We start from the raw sequence: 27,913 nt of genomic DNA on the forward strand, positions 1-27,913 counted from the left end.
GCTCTGCCCAGCCCTTCCCTCTCACCTGGTGACTGTGCCAAGTCACCCATACCCCAGCACTGAAAGCTTCACTGTCAGGCAGAGCAGCACTGGGAAAGGAGCTCCTTTATTGAAGTCTCCTGCCTGTAATTAAGGCCTAATTAAGTGGGGAGGCGGAGTAACAGACTGGGGCTTTTCCCTGCCTGCCTATTCTCCAGCATTGTTACTGGAAAATCCTGCTCTGGGGGATAAGTGGGAAGAATCTGTACGAAGGAGCGAAGGACGGTAGAAGGGAAAAACACTCTAATTGAATCACTCCTGTGATTGCACTAGGTCAAAAGCCCTGCACTCAACCTAGGCCTTGACCCTTCAACCCTTTAACATAGGCACTTAAATTAACGCACCATTCACAAGTCTGGTGCCGGATGTTAAGCACCTGCTTAAGTCTTTACCAGACCCCAAAGTCTTGCGGTGCTCCAGAGCTCGCTATCTAGGGTCCACAGCAACCATGCAGAATGCTTCTTGGAAAAAAAAAAATACAGGTTAACCTTCTTCAGACACTGTAAATGACTGGGGGGAAAAATGAGCAAAAAAGGGCATAAGGCCAAGAGCCTCAAAGCTCTTCATAGTTAGCTTGTTTATTTGCCAGTCATCCCTAACAGCAGATTGAGAAAACTCTGGCTGCTGCTAGCTCCGCTGTTTGGGTGGCAGAGTTGACAGCAGCGGGAATGAGAAAAACCTCTCTCGTTTTAATCTTGGATGAAATCCTTACAGAAAACTGCTGGGATGCATCAGGGTTGAGTTTTGATAGGAGCCTGAGCTGACCTCCATAGTTTTGTAAATATGTACTTTGAAGGGTTTTAAAGGGTGGGTTTTTGTTTTCTTTTCTTTTTTTATCCCTCCACCCCCCACTCCACAAGTGATGGGTTCCCTCTTGGGCCAGCAGCCTCTGCTTGTGAATGCTTTATCCCTGTTCACACAAGTGACTGATAGTATCCAAAAATAGCCAGTTAGGTGCATTGGAGTGCAACTCGATGCAAAAAAAGAGGCTACCTTTTGAAAAGCAGCTTTGTGCTGGTTCTAACACAGTTGACTTTATGCAGCCTTACTTTCCCATGATCTTTTAGCGGTACTGTGACTCTGCAAAAGTACCACAGAAATGAATGGGGAAACACCAATGGCCTAGCAAGTGACTTGTGTTTTTTCTCCCTCCCTTTCAAGATTCTCCATCGTCAGGCGATGATGAAGATGATGATGATGAGTCTGAAGATACAGGTAATGGCTGCTTCTTGCATATAAAGTCTTTCTTTTAAAGAAGACATTTGCACTCAGAAAGGTACGGAGGGGTCTGTGTGTGTTGAATGAAATGTAGGAAATACAGTATTATCCCAAATGGAAGATTTCCAAATCTCCTGGTGTAACGTGGCTTATTTGACTCAAGTGACTGAATTCTCTGTGTGGCTCTGCTGTAGACTTGCTGTGAGACCTTGCACAAGTGATGTAATATTTCTGTGCCTCGGTTTCCCTGTCTGAAAAACAGGGTTCATGCTACTGACTTACCTTTTTGAAGTGCTTTGGTATCTAGAAAATTGATCTAAATACCAGTAGTATCAGTTGAATGTTTATGAGGTCACACCTGAAGTTTATGAAAAAGATGAAGGGGATGTCATTTAGCACTGAAATTAAAACCCTTCCCTGAGTTTGTTGACTAGACATCATGGGGCATGTGTAGATGAAATGGGGGTTTACTTTGCCTTAAATTGAAACGGTGGGTTTTTAAAAACACTGCTTCAATTTAGGGTGAAGTAAACCCCCATGTCGTGTACACCCGTGTCTTACCTGCCTCTCCGCCGGCAGCAAGGGGAGGGCAAGCTGCCAGTGGGCAGAGCTGTCCCTGGGCTGTGGCGGTGGAGCTATTGCTTCCCTCCATGGCAGCAGTGGTAGGTCCAGTATATTTGCAATAAGACCTTACATTTGCATTCCAAACCATGTAGATGGAATTGATTTTATAACCTTAGCATCACGAGCTATGGTTATAACCTCGCCTTTTCTTTAAATTTTGGACAAACCAATTATACCATTGTTTTGAACTACCAAGATATTCCAGCTCCTGAGAATGTGGTCCTGTGGAGGTCGCGGGTAGTGTTTAAAGCCCTTCTAATGCATGATCTTCACCTTGGCCAGGGGAGCAGAGGGATGCAGGAGTCTAGACCTCTCATTCCCTAGAGACTAGTCAAAAGACTGGGTTTGCTGGTGCCATGAGCAACCCTGCTTTGTGATGTTCACCCTGTTATGCTGTTACGGAAATCAGGGCAAAACGTGAGCCTTGTCTTGCTGCCCCTGTTGCAGTGAATTCCTTTTACCCCTTGCACTTGGTAGGTTAAGTGCCGTGTCATTTATTAGAATCATTACATGCTTCATAGGCGTTAGCGTTGTGTTTTATTATGCACGTTACATTTCTGCAAAGCAAGCTGGTTGCATCTATGTGTTTTTAATAAATAAATGTCTTATATTTGAACTCCAAATCAGCTATGTACATTGGCAGAAATTCAGCATGACTGGAAAATTTCTTCTACCCGCAGCATTAGACATCCAGGACTCTTTAAAAACAGGTCTCCCACTGTAATAAATTTGTAGCCGTGTGACTTGGGAAAGGTGGACAGTAATTGTGAGTTATGGTGCCAGCCAGTCCATCAGCAGCAATTAGTGGTTTTTCTGATAGCCTCTAATTAAGGGCTTGATTCTCCAAAGTAACGATCACCTCCTGAAAAGTTCTCAGCACCCTTGTGGCCAGTTCAGACCAGTGAGTATTGCAAATGATCAGCTGTTGCCTGGATTAGTCCTTCGCATAGAGAAACTCATTGATTTAGCACAATTTATCATTCTTTGCTGTCTTTTTTTTTTTAATGTGGTTTATGGTAAATGGTTTCCTCTCTTAGCAACAGGTATCACAAAACATGGGCTGTTTGTAGTACAAAAGGACACATTTTTCTTAAATTAAAAAGAAAACAACCCACAGTTTGCCCCATGTATTTATAGATTACATTCTGGGGCTTCTTGACTTGAAGGGTTTCTTTTTTTAGCATGGAAGGTAACCACTAGCTTCACATAAAGGCCCTGCTATAAAAACCTGGATTCTCCTCTGTCAAAAAATGATCGGTTTGATTAGCATGCCCAGTCAGAAAGCAGCAATGTCTTGTGGCTGGAGAGGATCTGAAAGTGCTTTTCACATCAGATATAGGTTGGACCCTCCAGTTACTCATGACAGGTCCTTTGTTCAGTATTGGGAGCCAATTTGTTAACGTCTTTACTGGCACAGGGACACTTTGGTGATTGTGGGAAGGGGCAGAAGGGGAATGCAGAAGTATAGCATTTCTATACTTATAAATAAATGCTCCTGTGTCACTTTCAAAGCCACCTATGTCTAGGGGGGACCATGGGGTTTAGGAGCCTCACCCCGTGCTTTTCCACAGGGTCCAGGCCCCCCAGAAGTATATAGTAGAGTCATAGGGCTGGAAGGGACATCTAGTCTACCCCCTCGATCGAGGCAGGATCACCTCTGTCTAAACTGTCCCAGACAAGTATTTGTCTAATTTGCTGTGATGGAGAGTCCACAGTGTCTTCCAGTGTTTAACCATTGTCCTTGTTAGAAAGTTCTTCCTAGTGTCCAACCTAAACCTCACTTGTTGAAATTTAAGTTAGCTCCTTCTTGCCCTCTCCCATTGGCAGAGTTCGCTGTCCTGTTTACAGTAACCCTTTTTTTGTCAGGACTGTTATCAGATCCCTTCTCAGGCTTCTCCTCTCTGGACTAAATCCCAATTCTTCCAATCTTTCTTCATGCACTGTTTTCTAGACCTCAATCGTTTTTACCCTCCTCTGGGCTCTTTATTTTGTTCACATCTTGTGGAGTATTCTCCCCACAGTAGAGACAGTACTGTGACCCTTAGTTTTCAGTCCGCTGTTTTATCACAGGTCTCACAGTACTTGGTGTTTTGGGGTTTTTTTCTTGAAGCCCCAGCTTCTGGTGGTGTTGACTACGTGATGATAACCTCGGTTTACTTCTGTTTTAAGAAGTTTTTAGGACCCGATGATACAGAATAAAACTTGAGAAGATGGCCTGGAAATGACAAACCTTGAATGCAACTGTTTTGATGTTATGATTTTTAAGCATGTGAACACTTAGGGCCTGACTTCAGGATTTCTAAACAGATTCGTAGGCTGGAAGGGACCTTACAAGACCATCGGGTCCAGCCCCCCTGCACTTGGGCAGGAAAGGCTGCTGGGGTATAGATTCATAGATGTTAGGGGCTGGAAGAGTGGGGCTGGCAGCGCTGCAGTTCCCTATCAGCACAAAATCTCTCCTTGGGGAAACAGATACAAAGCACAGAAACCCCTGTCAAAAGCCCAGACAATTCATGTGCATGGAGTTCCCTGCTCTTTTCATTTCCTTTAAGCAACTTCTCTGCGCAGCAGGGTGGCAGGGGAATCTTTCAAAACAAAATCTGTAATTTCAAATGGGTTGGCTGTGTCCATATTACAAATTGTGTGTGTCCATATTACAAATTGTGATTTGTGATTGAAACACAAGTGTTATCTGCAGCTGGTTGGGTTTTTCATTCTTTCTTTCTAGCACTAAAGCAAAACCAAAACTCTCCCGTCAGCCTCCTGCTCCCCGACTGTATCTGTTTGTTCAGAGTCCCTGCTGGCTAGCCGCTGCACCTTCAAAGAGCCAGTGTAATCTCCAATTAAATCTGGCTGTGTCCTGAGAAGCATCAGCTGGGAAAATTACACAATTAGTTGATTCTGTCTGAGGCAGAATTTTGTGACAGCTACTAATTGTTAAATGAGCGCTCAGCTCCATTAATTATTCCAAGTATGGCTCCCATTTTTAATTGGTCATACAAGGAAGCTGGGTGCTAAGAGTCTTTGACAAATAAAACAGATCACCCGGCTGGGTATTTGACAATCAAAAAGGATTTAAATGATATTTGCTGTTTCATTTCTTTCACACCAGCGCATGCAGAATTGCTGTCCATGATTAGAGAGAATTTGTTTTAAAATTCACTTTAGTAAAGATGAAATAGTTGCATTCCAAGAACTTTTGGGTTTGTAATTTATGGGGGGGGGGGGAATTAGCAGTATTTTCTCCCTTTAAAGAAAAAGGGATCTGAGTGCATGTTATACTGAAAGCATAAATGTTTTGTTAGCTACTCGTGGTAATGCACATTGTTCGGACAGTGACACAGTGGTGCAGGGTTAGTCTTCATAACTACTCTGTTACTCGGCAAGCATAATGAGTCTGCGTGAAATATTGTGGTAATGCAGCTGTACTACTTCTGGGACCCAAGTTGGCATAGGTATCTGCAAGGTGCTGTGTTAGACCGTGTAGACGTACCCTTATTCTTCCACCTAACCTGGTTCCACTTGTTTCTGGGTTGTACAGGATTGGAGATTCAGCACAGGATTTCTAGCATTTCCAAGGCCTTTTCAGTTGTGTGGAACAGGACTCAAAAGCAGGGATGTTAGAGCATGGAATAGAGCAGTTAATTTAATCCTTGTGTGTCGAGTCCTGCTAGCGCTCCCCTAGTAGCAGTCTTACTGGCTTGACATTTTTTAGGGTTGAATCCTGCCGCTATCCAGTGACAAAACCACCATTCACTTCAGTGAAGATATTTGTAACCAATGATTGATGCGACCTGGACTGCTGTCCCGAAATGTGAACCTTGGTGAATTTTGATCTGACTGAAGCTAATTCCCCCCTGCTCAGAAAGTCCCAAACCTTAGCCTGCCCTGCTCCCGCAAGGCTTGGGCGGCAGACGCGGGAGAAGGGGGGTGCAGTCCACATAAAGTATAACATGACACGGAGCCGAGTCGTCGTCATGAAGCGAACACGCATCTCTGGTGCTTTGTGATGCATGAAGCCAAAGGTTGAACTCTCCCTGCACCTGCACAATGCAGCTATCTGATTACACCTCTGTGCCTGGATGAGTGTCACTGCCTCTATAAAATGGGATTTATTATACACGGATACTTTAATAAAATAGCAACCACCAGGCTCTTTAGCTCAGATGCTTTAGTGGGCACAAATCAGGACCATTTCTTCCAGTGTCTGGCCTTTTCCTGAACTCTACCCCTGTCACCTAGTTAACATTCCTTTAAATTTGTGCAACAGTACAGTGGGGTAATGAAGGCATACAGCAAAGGGGAAAGCTTTCAGCAAGGGAAAGGAACGTAACTCTCCCATTTGGGGGAGACCAAGATAGAGCCCTAGGACTCCTTGATGTGTCCAATATGGAAGTGAAAAAATCAACTCTCAGCCCCTCACCAATACTAGTCCCAGTAGGATAAGGCTATGTTTAACTAGTGTACTGAAGAATGGAGCATGTCAAGCCTTTTAGCTGTCAAATTCCAGTAGCTATGAATTTGCCAATTAAGTGGTCATGTGAAACAGGGATGAATGTAGCCTGCTGAGCTAAAAGATAATGTTGGCCTCAGGAGATGCTTTTAAATATGTGACCTAAAAACATATGCTCTGAGCACCTGGAGGAAAGCCATTCAGCAGCCTAAGTAGAATTGCAGCCAGCGCATTGCTGTCCAATTCCATTTCACCTCCGGACCATTGTGCATATATATGCTTGCAGCCTGAGCACAGCATACCCGATAGACTCCATCCATGCACCTCCTGTAAACTCCGCACGGGGTCCAGTTACAGCACTAAGATGACTTGTATGTGGCAGGACCCAGTAGTGTTGCAGCTAAATGTCTGGGCCCATGTCTTTGACATCTTTTTGTAAGCTGGGTGTCAACTTTAATTCTGTTTTTCTTGCCCCTCCCAACCAGGTCATGCCCGGATCTTGCTGCTTCTGTTCCATCCAGAGCATTGCTGAGAGCCCTTTTTCCATGAGCAAGGCAGAAAATGTGGTCAAGTCCCCATTCACGCTCATCTTGACTTTTGCAATGTCCTCTTCTCTAGCCTTCCTGAGGCCACCTCATGCCACTTAAATCTATGGGCTGCTTCCAAATTAATCTTTCATGCTGCTTGTCCCGGCCATGTTCTTTCTCATTTTGAACCCCTCCGCCAGCTTCCCCTTCTCCACTTCACCCAGCATGAGGCTTTCTTTGGCATACCTTCAGGACCTTTCACAAAGAACCAGAAAAATACAACAGCTACAAGTGCATTTTGCAAGGGGCTTGGCTTATCAGTGTGTGCCTAGTCACGCTAATAGTCACACCCACTGGGTTGGTTTCCATATGGGGACTGGCCATTGGAGGCCACATCCAGAGATGTACCTGGAACATGTCTGGATCCTGGTAGGACTTAGGTGCTAGGTGCCAGCCTGGACAATATGAGCACGCACAGAACTGCAGCAGTAGGAACTCTGGAGCTTCCAGGAAGCAAGAGGGCACCAGGGGAGTTGTAGGCAGTGGCCAAGTAGGGTGTTTTTACATCACAGTTTTGAACTAAGGCACTCACAGGCGACCAGAGTCCTTGCTTAGGCCCCATGTCCTATTTTAGATCTTGCTTCTGGACCCTTTAGCTACATAGATATAGACAGGTAAGTGTTCTGAAAAGTGATATTCAAGAAGGCATAGGATTAATGATGCCAGGGTCCATCTAAAACTGCTCAAGCTTTCCTGGCATTTACCATTGGTTCTTATGTGCAACTCTGCTGTTTTATTCTTATGAGTAGGGACCTACCTAAATCATGGAGGCTGCCTTTGTTTTTTGCAGTCCTAGTGTGGCATCTGGCATCATTTCTGCAGCACAGCAGCCCCCTCCCTGCACCTCTGGAGGAGAGGCTCTGAAAGTGCCACCCCTCCCTAGAGGTGGCCATCTGTCAATCTCTGGGGAGGGATGGGACTTCCAGGGCCCCTCCATGGATCTCCACCCCCCTCCATCCCTCTCCCTCCTGCCATGCTCCAGGAGACCAGAGCTTCCCACACTTTTCTGTTTGCAGCACCTATTTTCCCCCACTGGCTCACTGCCATGTTCTTGCTTTTTCACAGGGGACCTTTCCAATTCTCAGTTTCCGTGAAAGCCACGTAATCGCAAATTTGGTAGGTCCCTAGTTATGAAAATGTCTTCTAACCAGGCTAGTTGTGTAGCTGCGAGATGAAAATAGGAAATACCATGTCATGTCCACGTAGACGAAACAAAGTGTGTGTTTCAGTTCAGTTGAGTTCGTGTAATTTGACTTGCAGCTGACCTGAGTTAAGGTAAGGGTGGAACCCCAGGCCGCTTTGCTGTGTCGGTGAGACCCAGAAGATTTGTCAACCCAGTTCTTAGGGATCCAAAGAAGGCTTTCTACTCGTAGGTGCCCCGAGTCGAAACACTACATCCTACCCAGTTGTTTTGTGGCATTCAAACATGCCACTTGCAATGCATCCAGTTTTACCAAAGCCATAGATTCTAGACAGCTGTATGATTTCTGCTTTTCCCTTTTATTAGTACCACCTGCAACTAGAAGTGCTCAAACCCAATTGTAACGGACAGACAGACAGCTTTGATTCCCTGGGGAAGGAAGGGCCATGTCTTCAGGGTTTGTTTTGCTTATTAAGGTTAGATTCTGACCTGTGACATGCGTTAGCTACTTCCAGCCAAGTCGATGAGTCTTGGGCTGCCGGGTCAGAGTAAATCAGGGCCTTAATCTTGAGTTTTCATGAACAACACACTATTTAGAGGCTACTAACTTCTTTAAACACAGGTGGCCTGCAGTCTGGTTTATAAAGTGTTAAAACAAATTATCAAAGGGGAGTGCAAACAGTAAGGCAATAAAGAGATGCTCCTTCCTAATTTGTGTATCTTCCACCCAGTTTCCTATAGCCTGGTACCTTTCCGGCAAAGGCAGGACAGCTACAGCAAAGTGGAGCCTTGGCTGTAGATGCTAAAAACACGTGCTGGGCCCTGCTGCTTGTCTGACTTGAGCATCTTTGCAAAATCCTTTAGGACTTCCATCAGCAAGTCTATGAAACTATGCCCAAAGCATAGAAATGCAGCTGTTAAGTGAGAGCTCTCTCTTTACGGGTATTTCCCTTTTCTGAATCCATGCACTGAGTAGATGAAAATTTCATTTTGTGAAATCACTTGATATAAATTCAGAGTTGTAACCCCACCCCACCCCCTCCTCCAATAATTTCAGTGGGATTACTCTGTTTTTAAACCCAAGGAAGTGGGAATAGTTTTGCTTTACAATTTCACTAATTGTCATTTAGCTGAGGCTGTTGGTCACTCCTGTTTGCCCTTAAGAAATGTGGGTATCTAAATCTCTTAGGCTCCTTTGAAAATCCCATATTCCATGTTTATGAGTATGACGCATGAAAACCTTGTCCCACTGAAGTTGGTGCAAGATCCCATTGACTTCAGTGGGGCTAGGGTTTTGCCCTGAGAGCTTGATTGCACGAGGAGGTGAAGAGGGGGTAGAAAGCCTTCCCTAGACTCTTGCAAGCTTGCAAAGAAGAATTTTTCCAACTATTTGAGTTGGTCTAATAAAAGATATCAGATTTATCCGAGGAACCTTGTCTTCCCTAGACTCTGGGTCAGTTCTGGACAGAATCCTCCCTGCTGGCCAGGGGAGGTGCCAGATTTCGGTGCCGCAACAAAGCTCTCGGAAAGGACAGGGCAGGTTCTACCCTTGCTCTTTGCTAGGCTTGCAGGGATTTTAGGAGGAAAAGGAAGGGCATTGTACCAGAACAATGCCCTTCAAAGGCCCCCGAGTGTGGCAGGGAGGAAGAAGAGGATCCCACAGCTATGACTGCAGACTCCTCACTAGCTAATCCAGTCCCTGCTTCTTTCATTTGAACATAGCTTTTGCATGTTGGCTGATGCGAGGGCCTGAGGAATTTGTAGGCAAGCTTGTGTAGCTCAGGCTAGATAAACTGCAGCATTCAGGTCAGGAAAAAATGACTTCATGCTCTCCGCGTTGACGTGCTGATACAGAGAAGAGAGCTCGGGCTTTGTGATGCAAGATCAGCCCTGGTTTTGTTTATTATGGAACAAGTAGAAACATGAGGAGCTAAACCTACTTAACTCCCCAGCCTGTGTTGGGAAGGGGTAAGGAGACAACGAAACAAAAGAAAATACAGCGCCGGGCCTCAGGTGGGTCCCGCAGGGTTCAATATCGATGAAAAGTTTTGCTTGAAATTAAAATTCAGTATTTGAAGTGCCAGCCAGAAAGCTCTGAAACTTTGCAGGGTGAGATGGACAGTATGAGGTTGAAAACACATTCACGTTTTTGTCAAGTGCTTTAAGGCAGCTCAGAGCAAAGGCAAAGGGTAACTGTTGTACTAAAAGTTTGCCTCGCTAGTCAAAAGTAGGGCATGACTTTTATTAATAAAAAAGTGTGTGTATTGCTTTTTAGACCTAGGAACACACAGCTGTGTGTTGGTGACTTCAGTGGAGCCTGGATAGTGTATAGCAGCAGTCCCAAATTTGCCAGGACTAAATTAGGCATGAATGTACAGAGATTACAGCCCAAGCACAGCTAGTTCTGTAAGAAACTCTGAAACTGGGCAGAGGCCTAGAGTCATCAAGGGTTGTGCTCTTATTAAAAACTTAAAGCGGCCGTGTTTCTCAGAGTTGAGGTATATATGTGTGTATACATGCACACAGTGTACATAGCTGCTTTACCGTTGACCTGTGGCTGGCCTGTTACAGCAAGTCTTATTTATACATTCTCACTGGAAAAAACAAATAAGAGTAACATTGACACCCTTCTTCCGAGTGCGAATTAACTCCGTTCATCTTGTGCTGCCATCTGAAACACCTTGGCAAAGGGGAAGCATTGCTTGAGCAGCAGTTCATTTCACAGATTTCATTGATATTAGGGCTGGAAGGGACTTCGCAAGATCATTGGGTCCAGGCCACTGTCCAAAGGAAGTCAGCTAGCGTCAAATTATCCCAGCAAGATAAGCATCCAAGTGTATCTTGAAGGTGTCCAGAGTAGGTGCTTGCACCACTTCTGGGGGGAATCTGTTCTAGGCTCTGGGAGCGCTGACGGTAAAGAAGTATTTTCTTATGTCCAGCCTAAAACAGTTTTTGCGGAGTTCGTGACCGAGTTGGGACTGGGCTGCTCTCCTACAGGAGGATGCATAGGGCACGCTCAGCTAAGATATCCTGCTGTTTTGGTACATGTGCACGGCCCTCAGCCCCGTTGTATCTGCATGTGTCTGGGATGTTAGTGAGTCCAGCCTTACAAGATCCCTGTGAACTAATGAAGTATTATTGCCTTCTTCCTCCTCTTCTCACCCCCCACCCCCCCATTTTAGAGATCGATAACCAGGACACATAGAGGCTAAGTGACTTACCTGAGGTCATGCGATAAAGATTGTGACAGGGCCTAGAACTGACCTTGAGGATCCTCCGTTCCAATCCAGTGTCTTTTAACCTAAGACCGTTCTTCCTTTTATTGATAAGAGCTATGGTACAGACAGGTCTCCACATAACTACTAGCAGGTTGCCTGCCATATTCTCTAATTCCACTACAAGCATTTCTAGGGGCAACTGTAGGCACATTTGTGCTGTTATTTGCTCCTATACCAACTTTTACCCAAACCCTCATTCCCACCCTCACAGAACACCTTCAAGGACATGCTTATTTGTGCCTTGACCCTGTCCTTGTTTGCATGGCTGCGGGTACATGTTAGAGCCCAAACTGTGCTCTAGCTCAGGCCAGAGCTCACCCGCTTCACGGCAAGGATGCAGGCCAGATCACTTGAGCAGGGGAAGTCTTCCAGTGTCGCTCCACGGGGACAGACACGTTCTCTCAAAACTGACTTCGCTGACAGGGAAAAAACCCTAGAGCAGAGGTTTTCGAACTGTGGGGCACACCACCCTGGGGAGGCATGGAGGAACATGGTGGAGGGCACAGCGCAGCAGGGTGCGGGCAAGAAGTTTGCAAGGAGCCAGCACCACTGCAGCCTTGCTAGGGGATGCGGGGAGCCCTGGGCAGACTCCACCAGTGGGCTGCTGGACCTCCAGCAGCCTGGCACGGTTGGCACGCAAGCCATGGAGGGGCCAAGGCAGGAGGCGCTGGAGCTGCGGCGGGTGGAGCCTGCCCTGCCAGGCCACTGTGGCTGCTAGGATGAGGGGTGCCCTGTGCCTGGCTGCCCTGGGGGATGGGGGCTGCAAACAAAATTATAACTCAAAGTGGGGGCTCAGCTCAAAAAGTTTGAAAACTGCTGCCCTAGAGTCTTACCAAAAAGAACCAGGGGCTATGTCCCCAGTGTATACAGATGTGTGCAGCAGGGACAACCTGGTAATGTGGGCAGGGCTTTGCTAAGAGAAAGTTCACCCTGGGTCAGGGCTCTTGCCAGTTCCCAGACCCTGACACCAGTCACACAGGCCGACTGTGCCATATGGACATAACCTGTGTCTGAATCACAGCTTAGTTGCCTGTGCTTATGTTCACACCCTGGCTATTATCAGCATAGTTTAAGTAATGTGAGGGCGGTCTGGAGTTAGTGTGTATGTGCCCTTGGAGTCCCTCAGCTGTTGCAAAGATTTCTAGAAACACATTTGACTTGCAAAGTGACTTACATTTCATTTAAAAAAAATATTTAGGCTCCTGAGCCACTGAGCTGTTTCTGAGCACATCAGCCAGAGACAGCAAGGAAAGGCAGGCAGTAACGTTTGTCCTGTTGAGCCGCTTCAGGCTCAGCGGTCTTGCTGTGTTCAAGCAACTGTCACAAGATGGACCCTTATACCTCTTCTAGGTTGAATGCGTATCTTCCTCTTGGTAACGTGTGGTTTATGTGCCCAGCGTCTCTCTGTGGCATTATGGTGGTAGACACCTCACCGTTGACTTAGAGTAGTGGTTCCCAGTCTGTGGTGCGGGTACCGCCAGTGGCGCACAAACAGCCTTTCAATGGTACGCATTAACAGATCTATTATAATTACTTTATACAACAAAAAATTGCTGGTGGTACTTACAGTTGAACTGAAAAATGTGCGGGTGGTACTTAAGGTTGTACCGTTTCAAATTGGTGGTGCGCAGTCTGTCAGAGTTTGGGAACCGCTGGCTTAGAAGATGGGTGGATATTTCTAGTTTTCCGGTCCTCCCTTCTTCTCCCACTAACCTCTGCAGACCTTAAAGTCTGGCATTTGTGTGCATGGCTTACTGGCAGGCTTTGTCAGGAGCCATGTTATATCAGATAGCTAGATGTGGCCCCCCAAGAGAGCCAGAAGTAGAGCCCTGTAATATTTCCTTAAGCAGAAATCAAATCTCGGGAGGCTTTTTTTTTTTTCCATCCAGTATAATGAGTTTGCCGCTGCTGCTGCCTTAATTTGGAGTTAATATGTAATGTTTGTAGCAATGCCAAGAAACATTGCTGTCTGCTTAAAGCAGATTATAAAAGTATCTTGTGTTAACACACAAGTATTTTAAAACTTATCCCCATTCAAAGGTAACATGAATCCTTAAAACTAAAATCACTTGTAGTTTAAGAACATAAACATGATGAAACCAGTTTGGGGTTGGGCTTTTTTCCATTAAGGCGGGTACAGAAAACATTTCCCCTTGCTTAGAAGCAAACCTTTTCTTCTTGCATTTTTCCCTCTTCTCACTGCTGAACTATCAGTACTTTGGCTGTTCCAACATCTTGTTGTCACCCGCCGTTCTTGGGGGCTCTGGTATTGAAGGTACAGGCGTGTATTTTTAGAGTCCGTGGGCTGGATTCTGACCCTAAACCAGAATATATCTGCTGGTTGGTCTCGGTAGAGCTACTCCCGATCAGCACTAGTATTACTGTAACTGAACCTGTCCTAATAAACGTTAAGTGCAGACACACTCTCTACATACACAGGAATCATTAGCTGATTTGCTACAAAAGGTAGCAGTTTACCTCCCATCACGCACATGCCAAGACTACCTAAAATGCAGCTGCTCATCAGCTGATACTATGCACTGCAGAAGTAAGCCTATTTATTTTTCTGTCTCTTCCCCTTCCCAGGTGCTCCTTATTGGACCCGGCCAGAAAGGATGGAGAAGAAGCTGCTGGCTGTGCCCGCGGCCAATACCGTTCGCTTCCGCTGCCCGGCGGCAGGGAACCCCACTCCATCCATCTACTGGCTGAAAAATGGCAAAGAGTTCAAGGGAGAACATCGCATCGGAGGCATCAAAGTAAGGCATTGATGGGCTAATCTTGACCTCAGTATTTTGGTTAATTGCTGGTTCCATTATCGACTGACAGATTAGAGCCTCTGTTCGTTCAGCAGCCCTGACAGGGGCATGTGATCATGAAATCACTGGCTTTACATAATAACTAGCTCCATGACCATTTGGGCCTTTTTTTCTGCCTGTATTCCCTGCACCTCCATCCAGGAAATTATTTTTTCTGAAGTGTTTTTTAAAACACGGTGTTTTCCAGGAACTCTGTGATTGAGAGGCGATGTATCTCTGTGTGTTGGTCATGAACCAGGCGACTTCTGCCAGAATGGGGATATTTTTGGTAACCGTGGTAATTGTTTGGATGCACATGCATTAAAAGTAGCTGCTGGTAGAGTACTAACTCTCCCAGCATTTGCCTATGTCAGTCACTCAGTGGTCGGATTAAAAACGGATCGAGTATATAGTTGTAAGTAAAATAACTAGATGCAACAAGGCACAAGGGGCCAGATTTCTGGCCTTGAGTTTTACAAGAAATGCAGAGTAATGCCACTGAGATTCATGGAGTAACTCAAGGTCTCCACCTGTGTAAGGTGGAGCAGGGTTTGGTCTACATAATTAAAAACAGGACTCTTATCTTGAAAAGTGTAACATGAGCCCTTCAGAAATGCTGGGAGATCTCAGTGATCATGTTTGTGGGCATTAACATTCTTGTGATGTAGCGATTGACCCCTTGGTCAAGTGATGGGAACCTCTTTGCCCTGGGTATTGCAAAGGAGACAATGGCTGCTAAAGGTGTTTTGATTTGAGAGGTATTATAGCTGCCGTGTCTACAAACAGAGCCTGTGAACAGCGAGAGGCAGTAAACTGCAAGGAATGCTTGATAAGATGACTTCTTCAACCAAAACCCCTTGTTCAACCAGTGCAATCTGAATATCTTTGTGGTACTACATCAAAATAAGACAGGAGCTTAGCAGGAAAACTGGCTGTTCTCGTTTTGCCTTTGCTTATCTCAGGTGCTTTTTCTGGGGACAGAATACGAGCAAGATGGCTATAAATGCAGCAGTCTCGCAGGAAAGACCTTTATTTGAGGCTGTTTCCTTTCTACTCCCTCGGATTACCCTGCTAGCAGAGCTTAATGTGACTGTTTCACTGAAACCTTTTGAAGCGCTCTGCTCAGCGGTGGGTCACACTCTGGTTGGTTGACAAGGTGGAGGTCACACAGATGAGAGAAGTTGAGGAAAGGAAAGAATTAAGGAGGAAAACTTCCTTGCCGTGATCAGATCCCAGATAACATTTACAAGACACCAAGCACTGCGCAGAATTTTTTATATTGATGGCGTGCTGTTAGGATCGTGGTAAACTACTTTCTGGCGCGGGTGTGCACTTTTATAAACTGCCTTGCACAAATATGTGCGATATCAGCTGCACTAAATTGTGTTTCCAGAATAAAACAATGCCGAAAGCTGTTTCCCTTCCCACGGTCCTTGAGCTCACACTGACCACTTGCATTTCTGCAGCACCGTACTATCCCGCCTGCCTCACAAATGGGCACCTTCCAGCAGTAGGTCAATACTTAAAAAGGCCACGGAAGGCAATGTCAAATTAGTTACAGCCATACTAGTTAAATCCCACTTATCTGGGGCAGGTGGCTGGACTCGATGATCCTTCGGGATCCCTTCCAGCCCGAATGTCTATGAAATCTATATAGCTATAGACGGATCTACCTCTACATTTATCTCTGTCTACCTAGTGGAATATCCAGCCTCTAAGAACAACCTGGAAAGCTTAGCATTCATTCTTTTTGTCCCCAAAAGTCAGAGTAGCTTTAGATTAATTTTTTTAAGTCTTTGGTCAAGAAGGAAGCTGGCCCTTGCAGCATGCAAGCTTAGACTTTGGTTGAATTGAATTGTAATATTTTTTTTGCCTGTTTCATATGTCACGTAGATTCTATCTCAGGATCAATCTCCATTGCAAAGGCGACAAGATGGAAGCTAAAATCTTTAAAATATGAAGCGTGTGAGAAACTCCCCTCCATCTATTTCATCCTTAACTGGTGGAGGAGTGAAATTCATATGACTTATCATATGAAATTTCCCAAAGCGCATTAATAGTTAAATCCTTTTTGGAATCTATAATATCATAAGCCTGTGTGTGTTAAATGACCCTAGAAGGAAAGAGCTGGGGGGGGGGGAGGGTTTGAGGATTATCCTTTCCCCAGACCATTGCACTGACTTGCATACCAGTCTAGCAAACATAGCTTGAGCTTCTAAGTGTGTCTGCAAATGTTTGTCTCGTCAGGAGCCAAGAATGACAACACCCAATAAACCAGAGGTATTTCCAGTATCTTGCCGACCTTTATTAACATCTGCACTGAGTTATTTAGTGTTTCTAGTGCTTTATCAAGTATAACACCTATCCAAAATCAGGAACATCCCTTTGTTGAATCTAGAATCTGCTTTCAGCTAAAACTTTTCCCTATTTACTTCTTTTGCAAGCAAGTTCTGCCTCATGGGGACGTGGTCTGAGTCCTAACATTTAGCCTGCATATAGACTATAAAGTTCAAGTCCCAGAAACTGTGATGATGAACTCTTAAAAGAAAAAAAAAAAAGTCTGTCTTGTTCTGGTGTTTGTATCCAGGTCTGTGATACAGCTTGCGAAGGAGATTGGAGCCACTATAGGTTTCATATATGGAGCTGCCCTTCTTCGAAGTTCAGCTCCTAGGTTCTGCAGCAATAATCGCTTTGAAAATGCAAAGCAGAACTGGATGCCAGGAGCATTCAGTGGCAGGGCCATGTACACCCAAGATGGGGATGGGTCACTAACCAGCCACCGGCTTGGATTCAAATTGCTAACCGTTCTAATGTATTCAGATCTGATGTTTTGGTCCAGGCCCGCTTGCATTTACGTGATGACAAACTCAAACCACAGCAATGTTAAAGAGATCTGCCAGGCATGATTTGCTCTCTTCAGGGTGAAACTGCCTACATTCAGCTTTCTGATGCAGAATCCGCTGGATATCTGAGGGCACAATTTGCGCCCGTAGTCTTCAGGCTGCAGAAAGTTTAGCTGCACCTCCATATTTATTTACACATGCATTGAAGTGAAAAGAAGGACTTTGGTCAGCTCTTAAGAAAAAAAACTCAGGAAAGTTGGCCAGTCAGCTTCTGCTTATGAGAATGCAAAGATGGGGACAGTGCAGCTTTATTAACACCTTGGCTTGCTTGCTTTGTTGCAATCAAGTTTTATTAGACCTTTCATGATAACCCCACTGTGATAATGCCAATGCCAACATTTAAATATGTTTGATTGCCATTTGTTCCCTTTAAACCAAATCATGGGGGCATGGGAGCTTGATGCTTGAATTCTGCTGCAGCTAGAAGGCTCAATCTACATAGCAACATCTTGCTGGCTTAGCTGTGTCCACTCGGGATGAACCGCACAGGCAATATAGCCAGGTCAGCAAAATCCACAGCATGAATGCAGCTCTGGCAGAACAAGGCTTCTGCCAACTAAGGTGCTGCTGTTTCAGGAGCTGGTGTCAGTCCGGTAGCAGACAATCTCCTCCTGCCGGCTACACAGAAGACTCCCTGCGTCATAGCTCAGGGTGCAGCAGTTCCCTAAAGCGGGCAAGCCCCAGAGGTGGCGATTTGGTTATATCCATAATGTACTTAACCAGCCGTAGATGTAAAGAACTGGCGTCACTGAAGCTGCTGTTCTGTTTTCTTTGTACTGAGAGTCCACTTGCAAGTGTTTGGATGCATTACAGTTACCTACCACCTGGGGGGTTTCTCATTTTAGGCTGCTTGCAAGCATTAAAAAAACCAAAAAATGGCATTTTACTTTAAACTCCACATGTTCCCGCACCAAGCCCAGCACATGCCTGGAAGAAGCAGCACATTAGTTGGACCTGGCCCACCTGACGTCTGTATAGATCAAGTACTTCAGCGGGGCTTTTTTGGCACTTTTATCTAATAGCTGATTGACTCTGCTTTAAATGAAAGCTCCAAAAAGCCCCGCTGACGCTCCCGATCTGTACAGATGCTGTGGAGACGGGTCAGAGTAAAGCACTGCCTCTTCCAGTAATGCGCAGGTTTTTTTGTTGTGTTTTTTTTAATGTCTGCAAGCAGGCTCTATGTCCAGAGGCTTGGGTAGGGTTGTTCAGTGACTGTTTCTAAGAGATGCGACTCCTAAATGTACATTTTGCATGTGTGAAAATCCCTTTGAGTACTGACTGCCCAAGAGTGGTTGCTTTGTAGCTCTGGCTCCAGTTTGCAATGCTTCCCACACACGTTATTTCTCTGAACTAATTGGAAAGGTGGCTTGTGTTAGTGCAGGGGTGTCAAACTCATCTGGGCCTGCAGGCCAGATGAATGGCACAGGGTAGGTCCATGGGCTGAATGAATGTCGGGATCAGGCCCATGAACTCCCTGGTGCATGCCAGATCCGGTGCACACAGTATACACTCCAGTTCATTTGGGATTGTCCCACATCTGGCACTCACTCTGGCTGCTTCAAAAGCCTCCTGCATGTGGTGGCTGTCCAGACTAGTTAGGGTGGATGCTGCACGTGGTACAGCCCCAGAGCAGGTATTGCATGAGCCCTGGGCCCTGCACATGGGGCCAGTCCGGCGTGTGCTGCATGTGGGTCAGCTCTGAGACCCAAGGGCAACACCTGCAGGCTATATCTTTGATACCTCTGCAGTAGTGAGTAGTCTACCCTGTACTCGGCTGTATCAGTATACAGTATCAGTATATCACCACTTATTCCTTTGTCAGCTCTGCCAGTGATAGCCCCTGCCATCTTGGTCAGGTCTCTTTTAAGAGACCTAGCTAGTCTCTCTGTCTAGCCAGCTTTAAAAGGAAAGATATGGAGTCTCTGGGAGTACAGCAGAGCCTAGGAGGATCCATCTGTACTTTACAGTGTTGGTTCTCCCATGATTTCTCATGATTTTTTTTCATCTGTTAGCATGTAGAAGACTTGCAATCAGATAACCAGTGGCTTTATAGAGAAGGAATGTGAAGCTGGCTGTAGATGAAGCACTGCCAAGTTCCCAGATTAAACAAGCCACGAAAATGGAGAATATTTTTCTTTTTTTACAATCTCTTTCAGGTCTAGTGACCTGAAGTTACTGGTTACAGCAGTAGGTGAAAGATCTGCAGACAGAAATGAGTTCCTTTAAGCTGAGGCAATCTCTGGACCTCAGTTGTAAAGTTATCTTAATTAATCGTTCTTGGATCCTCTGTAGAGAGGAATGACATGCAGTGCAGCTCTGAATTGCTTTCGTTATTTTCTGTCTCATGGTAGCGCCTAGAAGCTCCATCAGGGTCTAGGTTTGTTGAGCTCGCTGCCTGCCATGCGGTAGAGTCGACAGCCTGATTCTCATTTCCTTATTGCACCCGCTCTGTCATGCCTTAAAGCGGGCATCAGTAATATTTGCCCACTGGCAAAGTGGGTATAAGTGGGTCTCAGTCTGAACACGAAGGAGGTGAGCAAATGTTGATGTGCTATTTATATTGATCCAACACAAGATTAGCTGCCAGTGTTTGATTGAGGTTGGTTTGTGGGTTTTTTCTCCCTTTAGTTACGCCATCAGCAGTGGAGTCTTGTCATGGAGAGCGTGGTCCCATCCGACCGGGGGAATTATACGTGTGTTGTGGAGAACAAGTACGGCAGCATTAGGCACACTTACCAGCTAGATGTGTTAGGTGAGAGTCCTTTGATTCCTCTTCACTTTTATTATGCAACAGTCACCTGCCATGAACTCGCAGCCCTTTTACCAGACCTTCACAAAGAGCTTGATCGTGTTTCCCTTATTGTTAATGGAAAACCTCCCATTGACCTCAACAAGGCAGGTTTGGGTCCCTCCTCCACGGGACGCAGCTGCTGGCAGCAAAGAGGAAAAGTAGTGAATGGGTGTGAGTGGTGGGAAGCCCATCCTACAGATGCCCAAGCCGTGTCCCCCGGCTGTGAGTAAGCAGAGAGCTGTCTGCTCCAGGGTGGTTGGTCCAGTGTCACTTGGGAGCACTGGATACAAACAGCTGAACTCCTGTCCCTAAACAGACTTTCCTTTTCTGGTGGTGGTGTTGAAAGCAGCAGATGGAAACATTCTTTAAAATGAAAGAAAAATTAAAATGGCTCCTCCCTTTTCATTTCAGAAAGGTCACCCCACCGGCCTATCCTCCAAGCAGGATTGCCTGCCAACCAGACCGTGGTAGTAGGAAGCGATGTTGAATTCCACTGCAAAGTATACAGCGATGCCCAACCTCACATCCAGTGGCTGAAACATGTGGAATTCAATGGCAGTAAATATGGACCTGATGGGACTCCTTATGTCACAGTGCTAAAGGTTGGTATACACCGTTTGCATTCACTTACGCCTCAGCCGGGCTGGTCACCATGATGGCCTCAGTGCTGCTAAAGTACATCCAGAATGCCCCCCCAAAATTACCAGCAGGATCTCTGTTTTGTGCACAATGTGAATGGTTGTGATTGTTGTTGTGTTAGCCCATGGATGTGCAATACAGCCCATGCTCATAGATAATGCAGAGTTTGCACTTAGCCAGCTGGCCTGTTCAGAGCATCAGCTTGCAATGCTTGCAGGCCTAATTAAAGAGGCCTGCGGAAGATTTAAGGCCTTAGGGTAAAATCTTGGCCCCATTTGAAGTCTATGGGAGTTTTGCCATGGACTTAAATGTGGATAAGATTTCACCTGTAATGCTAATCTTTCTATGCCTTAGCAGATAAATTAAAGCTAAATAGATACTAGTAGAAAGTTCAGGCCATAGATTTAGGGCCTGATGGGATGGACTCCTCACGTGAAGTAGTTCCCAAATAAATGGTGAATTAGATTAGATTCTTCAGTTTATTAATCTGCTGTGTTATACAGGTAAGAAGATTTTCTGTGTTTAAAGAAATAGTACCAGTTCCTGTCTCTAGAAGTACCTGTGCAAAGCTAGTCCTTCCCAGGGCTTGTATCTTGATAGGGTCATTTTTTATATGCCCAGGGTTAATTAAAAGGACAAGATAAAGGAGGTTGTTTTCCAAGTCCAGTTGTATTTGGAACTCAACTCTGCTTGTTGGGGATCATATTTTTTGCTGCTAGACAAGTGCATTAGGAGCTCTATTGATGAGAAGCAACTGCGATATGTAGTGTTATTTAGATTAATCACAGCTATTTCCTGTGACTACTGAAAAACGTGTACAGCCATCTCCTCAGTTTTAGCCAAAGTTGCAGTGCATACCAACTACGTCTGTTAGTGATCCAGTTGTAAAACATGTGCGGGGTGCTCTGGCAAAGAGGAGACTTGCAGAAGTCTTAGATCTGTGGATTAGAGAACTCAGCAGTGCGCAGATAATTTTTGCAAAATAAATAATGCAAACTACAGACAGATATATACATTGGAGGCCCTAGGTGATGTTCTCAAAAGCGGCTTGTAGGCATCTTCAAAGGTGTTTATGTACTTAATTCCCACTGAAGGTGTAAGGCTCTGAAGTTTCACTGACATTCTGCCAGACTTGGGCTTCTACATGCTGATATCGCTCTTGAGGAAGGATCTGAATTACTTAAATGCATTTCAGAATTTCCCCCAAATACTCAGAATTCAGAAAGATAAACTGGGAGGCATTCTCAAACTAAATCACTGCTTATGGTTGCACTGTACTTGTGTCAAGAGTGTAGACCAGCATTTGGGTGCTCTTTCAGTGGAGGCAGTAAACTTTATTTCCATATTCAGAGGTTCTAAACAGGAATTATAAGAGAACTAAAAGCCTAGTCAGAACTAGCTAGTAATGCCATAATTCCTAGGGAGAGAAGTGTTGTCTAAATTGCATCAGCCATGCACTTCAAGTTGCTCTAATATAATTGTTGCGTCTGCAGGAAAAGCTTAATGAGAAGAATCCAGGCAGAGCTGTTGGGTTCCCTTTTTTCCTGCGCCTGTCTCTGAATGCACACAAGGCCCAGAATATTTAACTGTAAAAGTCCCTTTTAGCAGTTGAATGACGAAATATTGTGGTTTAAAATAATATCCTTCTCTATCTGGAAGGAGGTATATACAGTGAAGTGTTCTGAAACAGATGTTTAGATCTCCACTGGCACCCCACTTCCCTTATACTGCAGCAGCACAGAAAAAAAACAAGTGGTGGTGAGCATTAGGACACATTTCCTACAACTGCTATGACAAAAGATACCGGCAGGTTGTATTTAACCAGGAATTGCAGAAATAACTTTTTACATCGGCAGAAGTATTCCTGTGACTTGCATGCAACCTAAGCAATGCAGCCTAGTGCCTGGGGGCCAGGATGTCACAGTGATTGGCCTCCTGCATATTAGTTCACGCCATTAACATTAGCAGAGCTGCCCAAATTCAAGAAAGCATCTCTACTAGCAAAACACCATGAAACCTTAAAGCTGGAGTATGTTTAGGTAGGCTGTACACAAGAACATCAGAATTGCCATTTACTGAGTCAGATCATAGGTCCATCTTACCCAGTACCCTGCGTCACAGTGGCAGCGTATGCTGAAAGGGAGAGTGAACGGGATATGCCCAGGGTTTTTTCCACTGTTCCTCTCTCACTTGCAGCATTCAACATTTAAGATCTGAATAGGAAGAAATTTGGGCATGCAGGTAAGCGCTTTTGTAGATGGGGCCTTCTAATGTTGAGACGATAAGACTCACGGACTTCAAACGAAAACAGAACTGACCTGTCCGTTTCCCCATTGGAGCTGTGAGAGCTCTAAACAGACGAGAGCAGCAACAGTGAAAAGTGCATTAGATGTAAAATTTCTCCTACACTTTGAATACACTGGTGTGGTATAGGGAAGGACATTTAAAATGCATAGGGCTGAATGGAGTTACTCCAGCTTTGCACAGATACAGCTGAAAACAGAATTCAGCCTTTGGTTTCTAACCCAACCCTGCCTCATGACACAATACGTTCAGCATTTTGTCACTGTCAAGGCACCCTTTCTCTTCACGTGAAATTAAAGAAGTTCTCAGACTATAAATACAAGCGCCAACTTTGCCTGGTAAGGGGTAATAAAGGCAGAGACCCTTAAAAAATAATTTCACTGATCAACCTAAGACAGTGGAAGAAATGGCTGGAGATGAATGCTCAGTATTTGGCACTGTGAGCTTCTAGCAAGTCGATAAATCTTCATTTTCTGCCTGTGCCTCGAGTTTGCTTCAAATATGCCTATTTTAATTTCCCATTGGTTTTGCCGCAAAGTACAGAGTGCTGAATAACTGGCTGTGTCACACGCCACACGGTATAGCCTCTTTGCTTGGTGTGTGGTCCTTCCAGGATGAAGTGCTACCTTTGGAAGCTCGCAGAGTTGCTGCAAGCAGCAGATTGGGTCACCAAACGCAAGCCTTTACTATGCTGTGGCAAAGAACTTTGCATATAAGTAGTGTTTTAAAATTTAAATTTGAGCAGCAGAAGGGTAGCGAGGTTATTAGAACTGCCAAATACTTTCTCTTTAGATAGCATAAACTGTCTTCCTAGAAGTGTGAGCCTTGGCAGCCTCTTGATTTTAGTTTTATTCAGTAGGAGGAGCCATCCAAACACGTAATGTCTGGTGAACACAGAGCGTGCTGGGTTGCGCGTTGTCCCAAACAGGTCCATGTTGGGGGTGCATTGTTGTTCTCAAATACCGGACAGCAGTTTGCTTTGATCAGGCCCAGCTTTGTACAGATATTTTTTTTCTTTAAACCAAAAGATGCAGATATCCAAGGTAAGGCTTTATCTTGGAGCTGGTTTGCTCCTGCCCATCAGACCTTCCCTCATGTCATTCTGTCGTGGAACAGATTTTACTTTCCCCCACCCATGGAAGCTGACAGATGCCTTGACTTTGGTCCCTAACAGTGATGAAGGGTACTCCCATGTCGTCCCTGCCAAAAGGGTTCTCTTATTTCTGGTGTAATTTCCACAGGTCTGGAGGGAAATGGGGACTCTCACATGACCTACCTAGTCGTCTTGCCCCATATGAATCTACAAGGCAGAAGTGGGGGGGTCTTTAGAATCCAGAATATGGTTGAGAGTATAACACTGGGAGCTTCTGAATTGTCATTTGTGTAAGAGGGGAGATGATCTGCTGTGCATATGAAGATACCCTCCATGCACAGATCTGGGGGACAAGCCCTCCCCTTGCTTAGATAATTAAATTTAATGCTACCCTTTAATCTGTTTTTGAAATTGCTCGACAAAACCAAACCGCCATCTGGATCAATTACCGCAAAGCTGGGCCTAATCTGCGAACAAAAAAAGTTCTGTAGAGTACAGGGGGAATTTAGCAGGATGTACAGAGGAACGTTATCTGTGTGCCAGTTGGGGGGATTTAAAACTCTGTGCTGCAGGCTGTGGCAGAGGATAAGCTGCACCCTCTGCATCAAAATGCAAGCAGTTTAATTATAAATAATGCAGTGGCAGCTTAAAAAAAAAAAAAAAAGAGCTATTCCCTATTAGCTGACTTGATGAAGTTTGTTTGTGCCTGTCTCTTAAGTGTGAGTATTAGGAGTGAGACTGGCCAGAAACAGCAAAACCTATACAGGAATCTGAGGATCCCTTGAATGACACGGGTCATTTGCTAACAGCTAAATTTGCAAACCTCTTCATTTCCAATGGGATACAAGGCAAATCAAAAGAATCTGGCCCTATATTAGGAGTGGGGAGGGGGGGGCGCGCATATATAGCACCATAGAGCATTCTTGTATTTGGATATTTTTCTATGATTTTGGTTTGTCGTCCTGAATCAGCGGGGTATTTTTTTCAACTCTTTCACCAGGCACCTTTTGTGGCCCCCCCAGAATGGTTGCTCAGTCATCCCAAATAAAAACAACTGTTTAGAAACAAGCCAATGCGCTGGTGTGGCAACTTTGGAAGAGAAGCAAACCTCATATAACAGTCTGAAGTTAATTTGATTTATATGCACCATTTTATTTAGTAAAGAAGAGGCTCCTATATGCAGTGGAAAAACTTACAGCTAATTTCTGAAAAGCAAAGTCAGCAGCAGGGTTCAGACCGCCACTGCGTATATTTTATTTCCAAATTCTATCCTGGAATCCTGATAATTGAAACAGTATTTGCCAAGTTGGGTTGCAAACACAAAACTCCATTTAAGCCCTTTTCCTAGTGCTCCTGTCTACAGAGTTATTAAGAAACAAACCAAGGAATCTTTGGCTGCTGCCAGATGCAGAACTGGGTAACCCTTTTTTTTTTTTTTTCTTTTTAAGAAGGATTGACTCTGCCTTAATTTTAGAAGGACCAGAAAAGGGAGGGGAGTTAATTTGTATGCAGTGCAACTCAGCTGGCTCACCCATGTCTTTTATTAGGTGTCTCTGCTCACCTGAGTAAGGTGAACAGGGGCAGTCCTCACACTCCCTTCATAAAGGGGTCATGAACAATCAGTCCTAGCTAACTTAGGTTCAATGGAGGTATTGTTTGGTTTACTGAAGTTCAGGTTTCTGTCTGTTCCTGCAGTCTTGGATCAGTAAAAACGCTGAAGCCGATGCTAACCTAAATCTGTTCAATGTGACAGAACAAGATGAAGGAGAATATCTGTGTAGAGCCAACAATTTCGTAGGCATAGCCGAAAAACCATTTTGGCTCCACATTCGCAAACCAAAACCAGGTAAACTACAGACTCTGTCCCAAGGCCCTAGCAACTGCAAGAATGAGCTGTAACATTTTAAGAAGCTAGTGATTAAAATTACTATTCATTTCATGTGACACCCTGTCAACTGACGCTGAATGGCTTTACCTTATTTTCTTGCTAATATTTTTTTTAAAGAACTTAATGCCTATACATCAATTGCAATGGAAAAATTCCCACAATAAAATGACTGTCAAATAGTGCTGTCAACTCTCTCTGTTGATACTCCTTTCCCTTCCTTGCCATTAAGTGCTGATAACAGAATTGCATGCTAATGACTTACGACACTCAAAGCTCTAAGAAATCCAATCTTTTAAACTATTTTCGCCCACAAAATAATCAATAAACAGATTTTTCCCCTTTTCATTAGTTACTCAAACTTATCGATATTGGATCATGCAGGCAAACATGCACTAAGAGAGTAAGAAAAGCCCAATTAGTCTGCTTTAACTCCATCGATTGCACCCGGGAAGAAGTTGTCTAAGTCTTTGCTCAGTCTGTCTCCTGTGTAATGCTGGCGAGTTCCTACAGGACTCTTTCTAATGGTCATCGATAATATCCATGCTGTTGTTACATGATCACATCAAGAGCTGTGTAATCAGTAGGCAGAAGTGGCTCTTGGTTTTCAAATACATATTTTAAAATAATGTTCTTGGATGAACATTTTGCTATTTATTTGATCAGCACTTTGCTATTTCCTCATTAGATTCCCCCTCCTCTTTCTCTTTCTCTCTCTCTCCTTTTATTTCCCCTTACAATCTCCCTTTTTTTCTTACACTCACCCTACTAACCAACAGTCAGTCATATTGTGGGGGCAATTTTTCATTTTTGATGCTTTTGCTTGCATGCTTCTTTAGTGGGACAGAGTAAGAGCCTGGTGAAGGGAACTTTTTGCTTTTACTACAGGTTGCAAAGGGGAATGAATGAATGAATAAATGTGGAAGATGGGCCATTGAAACGAATAAAATAAAATCTTAATCTGCTTTTGAAATTTGCCTGTAAGTCTGTGGTGTCCTCACCCTTTGCTGGGAATGTGGCTTACTCTCTGTTTTCCCTCTCTCTATGTGTGTGTATTTTTTCCCCGTAGACGGCAGGTGTTAACACAACGGATAAGGAGCTAGAAATTCTGTACTTGCGAAATGTTACTTTTGAGGATGCAGGGGAATATACTTGTCTCGCTGGGAATTCTATTGGGTTTTCACATCACTCTGCTTGGCTGGCGGTTCTACCAGGTATTTTCTGCGCTGTCCTCTTCCTTTCCTCTTGGGGATGCCCTTTCACGTTTAATTTAGAAATGCCAAGTTCCTGCATGCTCTACCTCACGTTGAGCCAGGAGTTTTGATCCTTAGACAACCTGCCTGCAAGGGAGAACTCTCCTCTTCCATCTGCCATGCCATCGATACCACTGTTGCATATTAATTGCTTACATCTCAACTGAGGATCTCGAAGCACTTCACAGAGTAACAGTCTCAGTCTCTTAAGACCCTTTTGATTTACATAGTTAATATTGTGCCTGTTTCTAAATGAGCAGGCTGAGATGCAGGCAGCGGGCAGACGGACGTTATGCCAGAATTGAAGGGGGAGGGGAGAGGGACCGCATGTCATCTGATCCGTGATAACAGTTTAATCCATCCTGTGTATCCTGAGGTAGGTGGCAGTTAAATCAAGGCAGTTTAGCCCTGGGATAGAGTAGACACACCAGCAAATTTAATCCTGAATCAGCTGAGGCTCCAATGTTTAGCTTGAATTTGTTCATCTCTCCATCCCCACGTGGATCTTAGGCAGAAGGACACAGTGAGGGCCACTTATGGAGCATAATGGACTGATTTTCACAGGCACTGGTTACTGACGGCTTCAGCTGATGGCAGCTCTGAAGATTGGGGCCACGGTACACTGTCATTTAGTTAGTATGGAAAAGTTTAATTGGCATTCAGAATATGCACAGAGAGATCTATCTGGCTGATGAGAGAGGAGCAGTGCTAACCTCAGCCCCTGACCTAGGTGTGGGGAGAGGGTACAGAACCTGAAGCCCTGGCTGGGCAGGATAGGACAGCATGAGGGAGGTGCAGTCCTTAGTTGGGCATCATTCCCACTGAAGCTGGGTGTTGTGCTCGAGAGAAGTTGTAGGGACAGACCAAACATAGTCGTCAAGAGTCCCTCAAGACTGCAACAGAAGAACTA

General features: G+C 44.8%; 1 protein-coding gene across 2 annotated transcripts in view; it reads left to right on the forward strand.

Moving 5' to 3' along the window:
- The window catches only part of FGFR3 (fibroblast growth factor receptor 3), a 53,731-nt gene that overhangs the window by 6,567 nt on the left and 19,251 nt on the right, over positions 1–27,913 (forward strand). For both annotated transcript variants that reach the window (XM_025204446.1, XM_025204447.1), the window contains exons 2-6: positions 1,201–1,254; positions 13,927–14,096; positions 19,667–19,790; positions 20,241–20,431; positions 26,820–26,964. In XM_025204446.1, coding sequence (XP_025060231.1) covers positions 1,201–1,254; positions 13,927–14,096; positions 19,667–19,790; positions 20,241–20,431; positions 26,820–26,964 — 684 coding nt within the window. The remainder of the gene's footprint in view (positions 1–1,200; positions 1,255–13,926; positions 14,097–19,666; positions 19,791–20,240; positions 20,432–26,819; positions 26,965–27,913) is intronic.

The sequence above is a fragment of the Alligator sinensis genome, unplaced genomic scaffold (genome assembly GCF_000455745.1).
Source record: "Alligator sinensis unplaced genomic scaffold, ASM45574v1 scaffold445_2, whole genome shotgun sequence".
In the NCBI taxonomy this organism is placed as follows: Eukaryota; Metazoa; Chordata; order Crocodylia; family Alligatoridae; genus Alligator; species Alligator sinensis.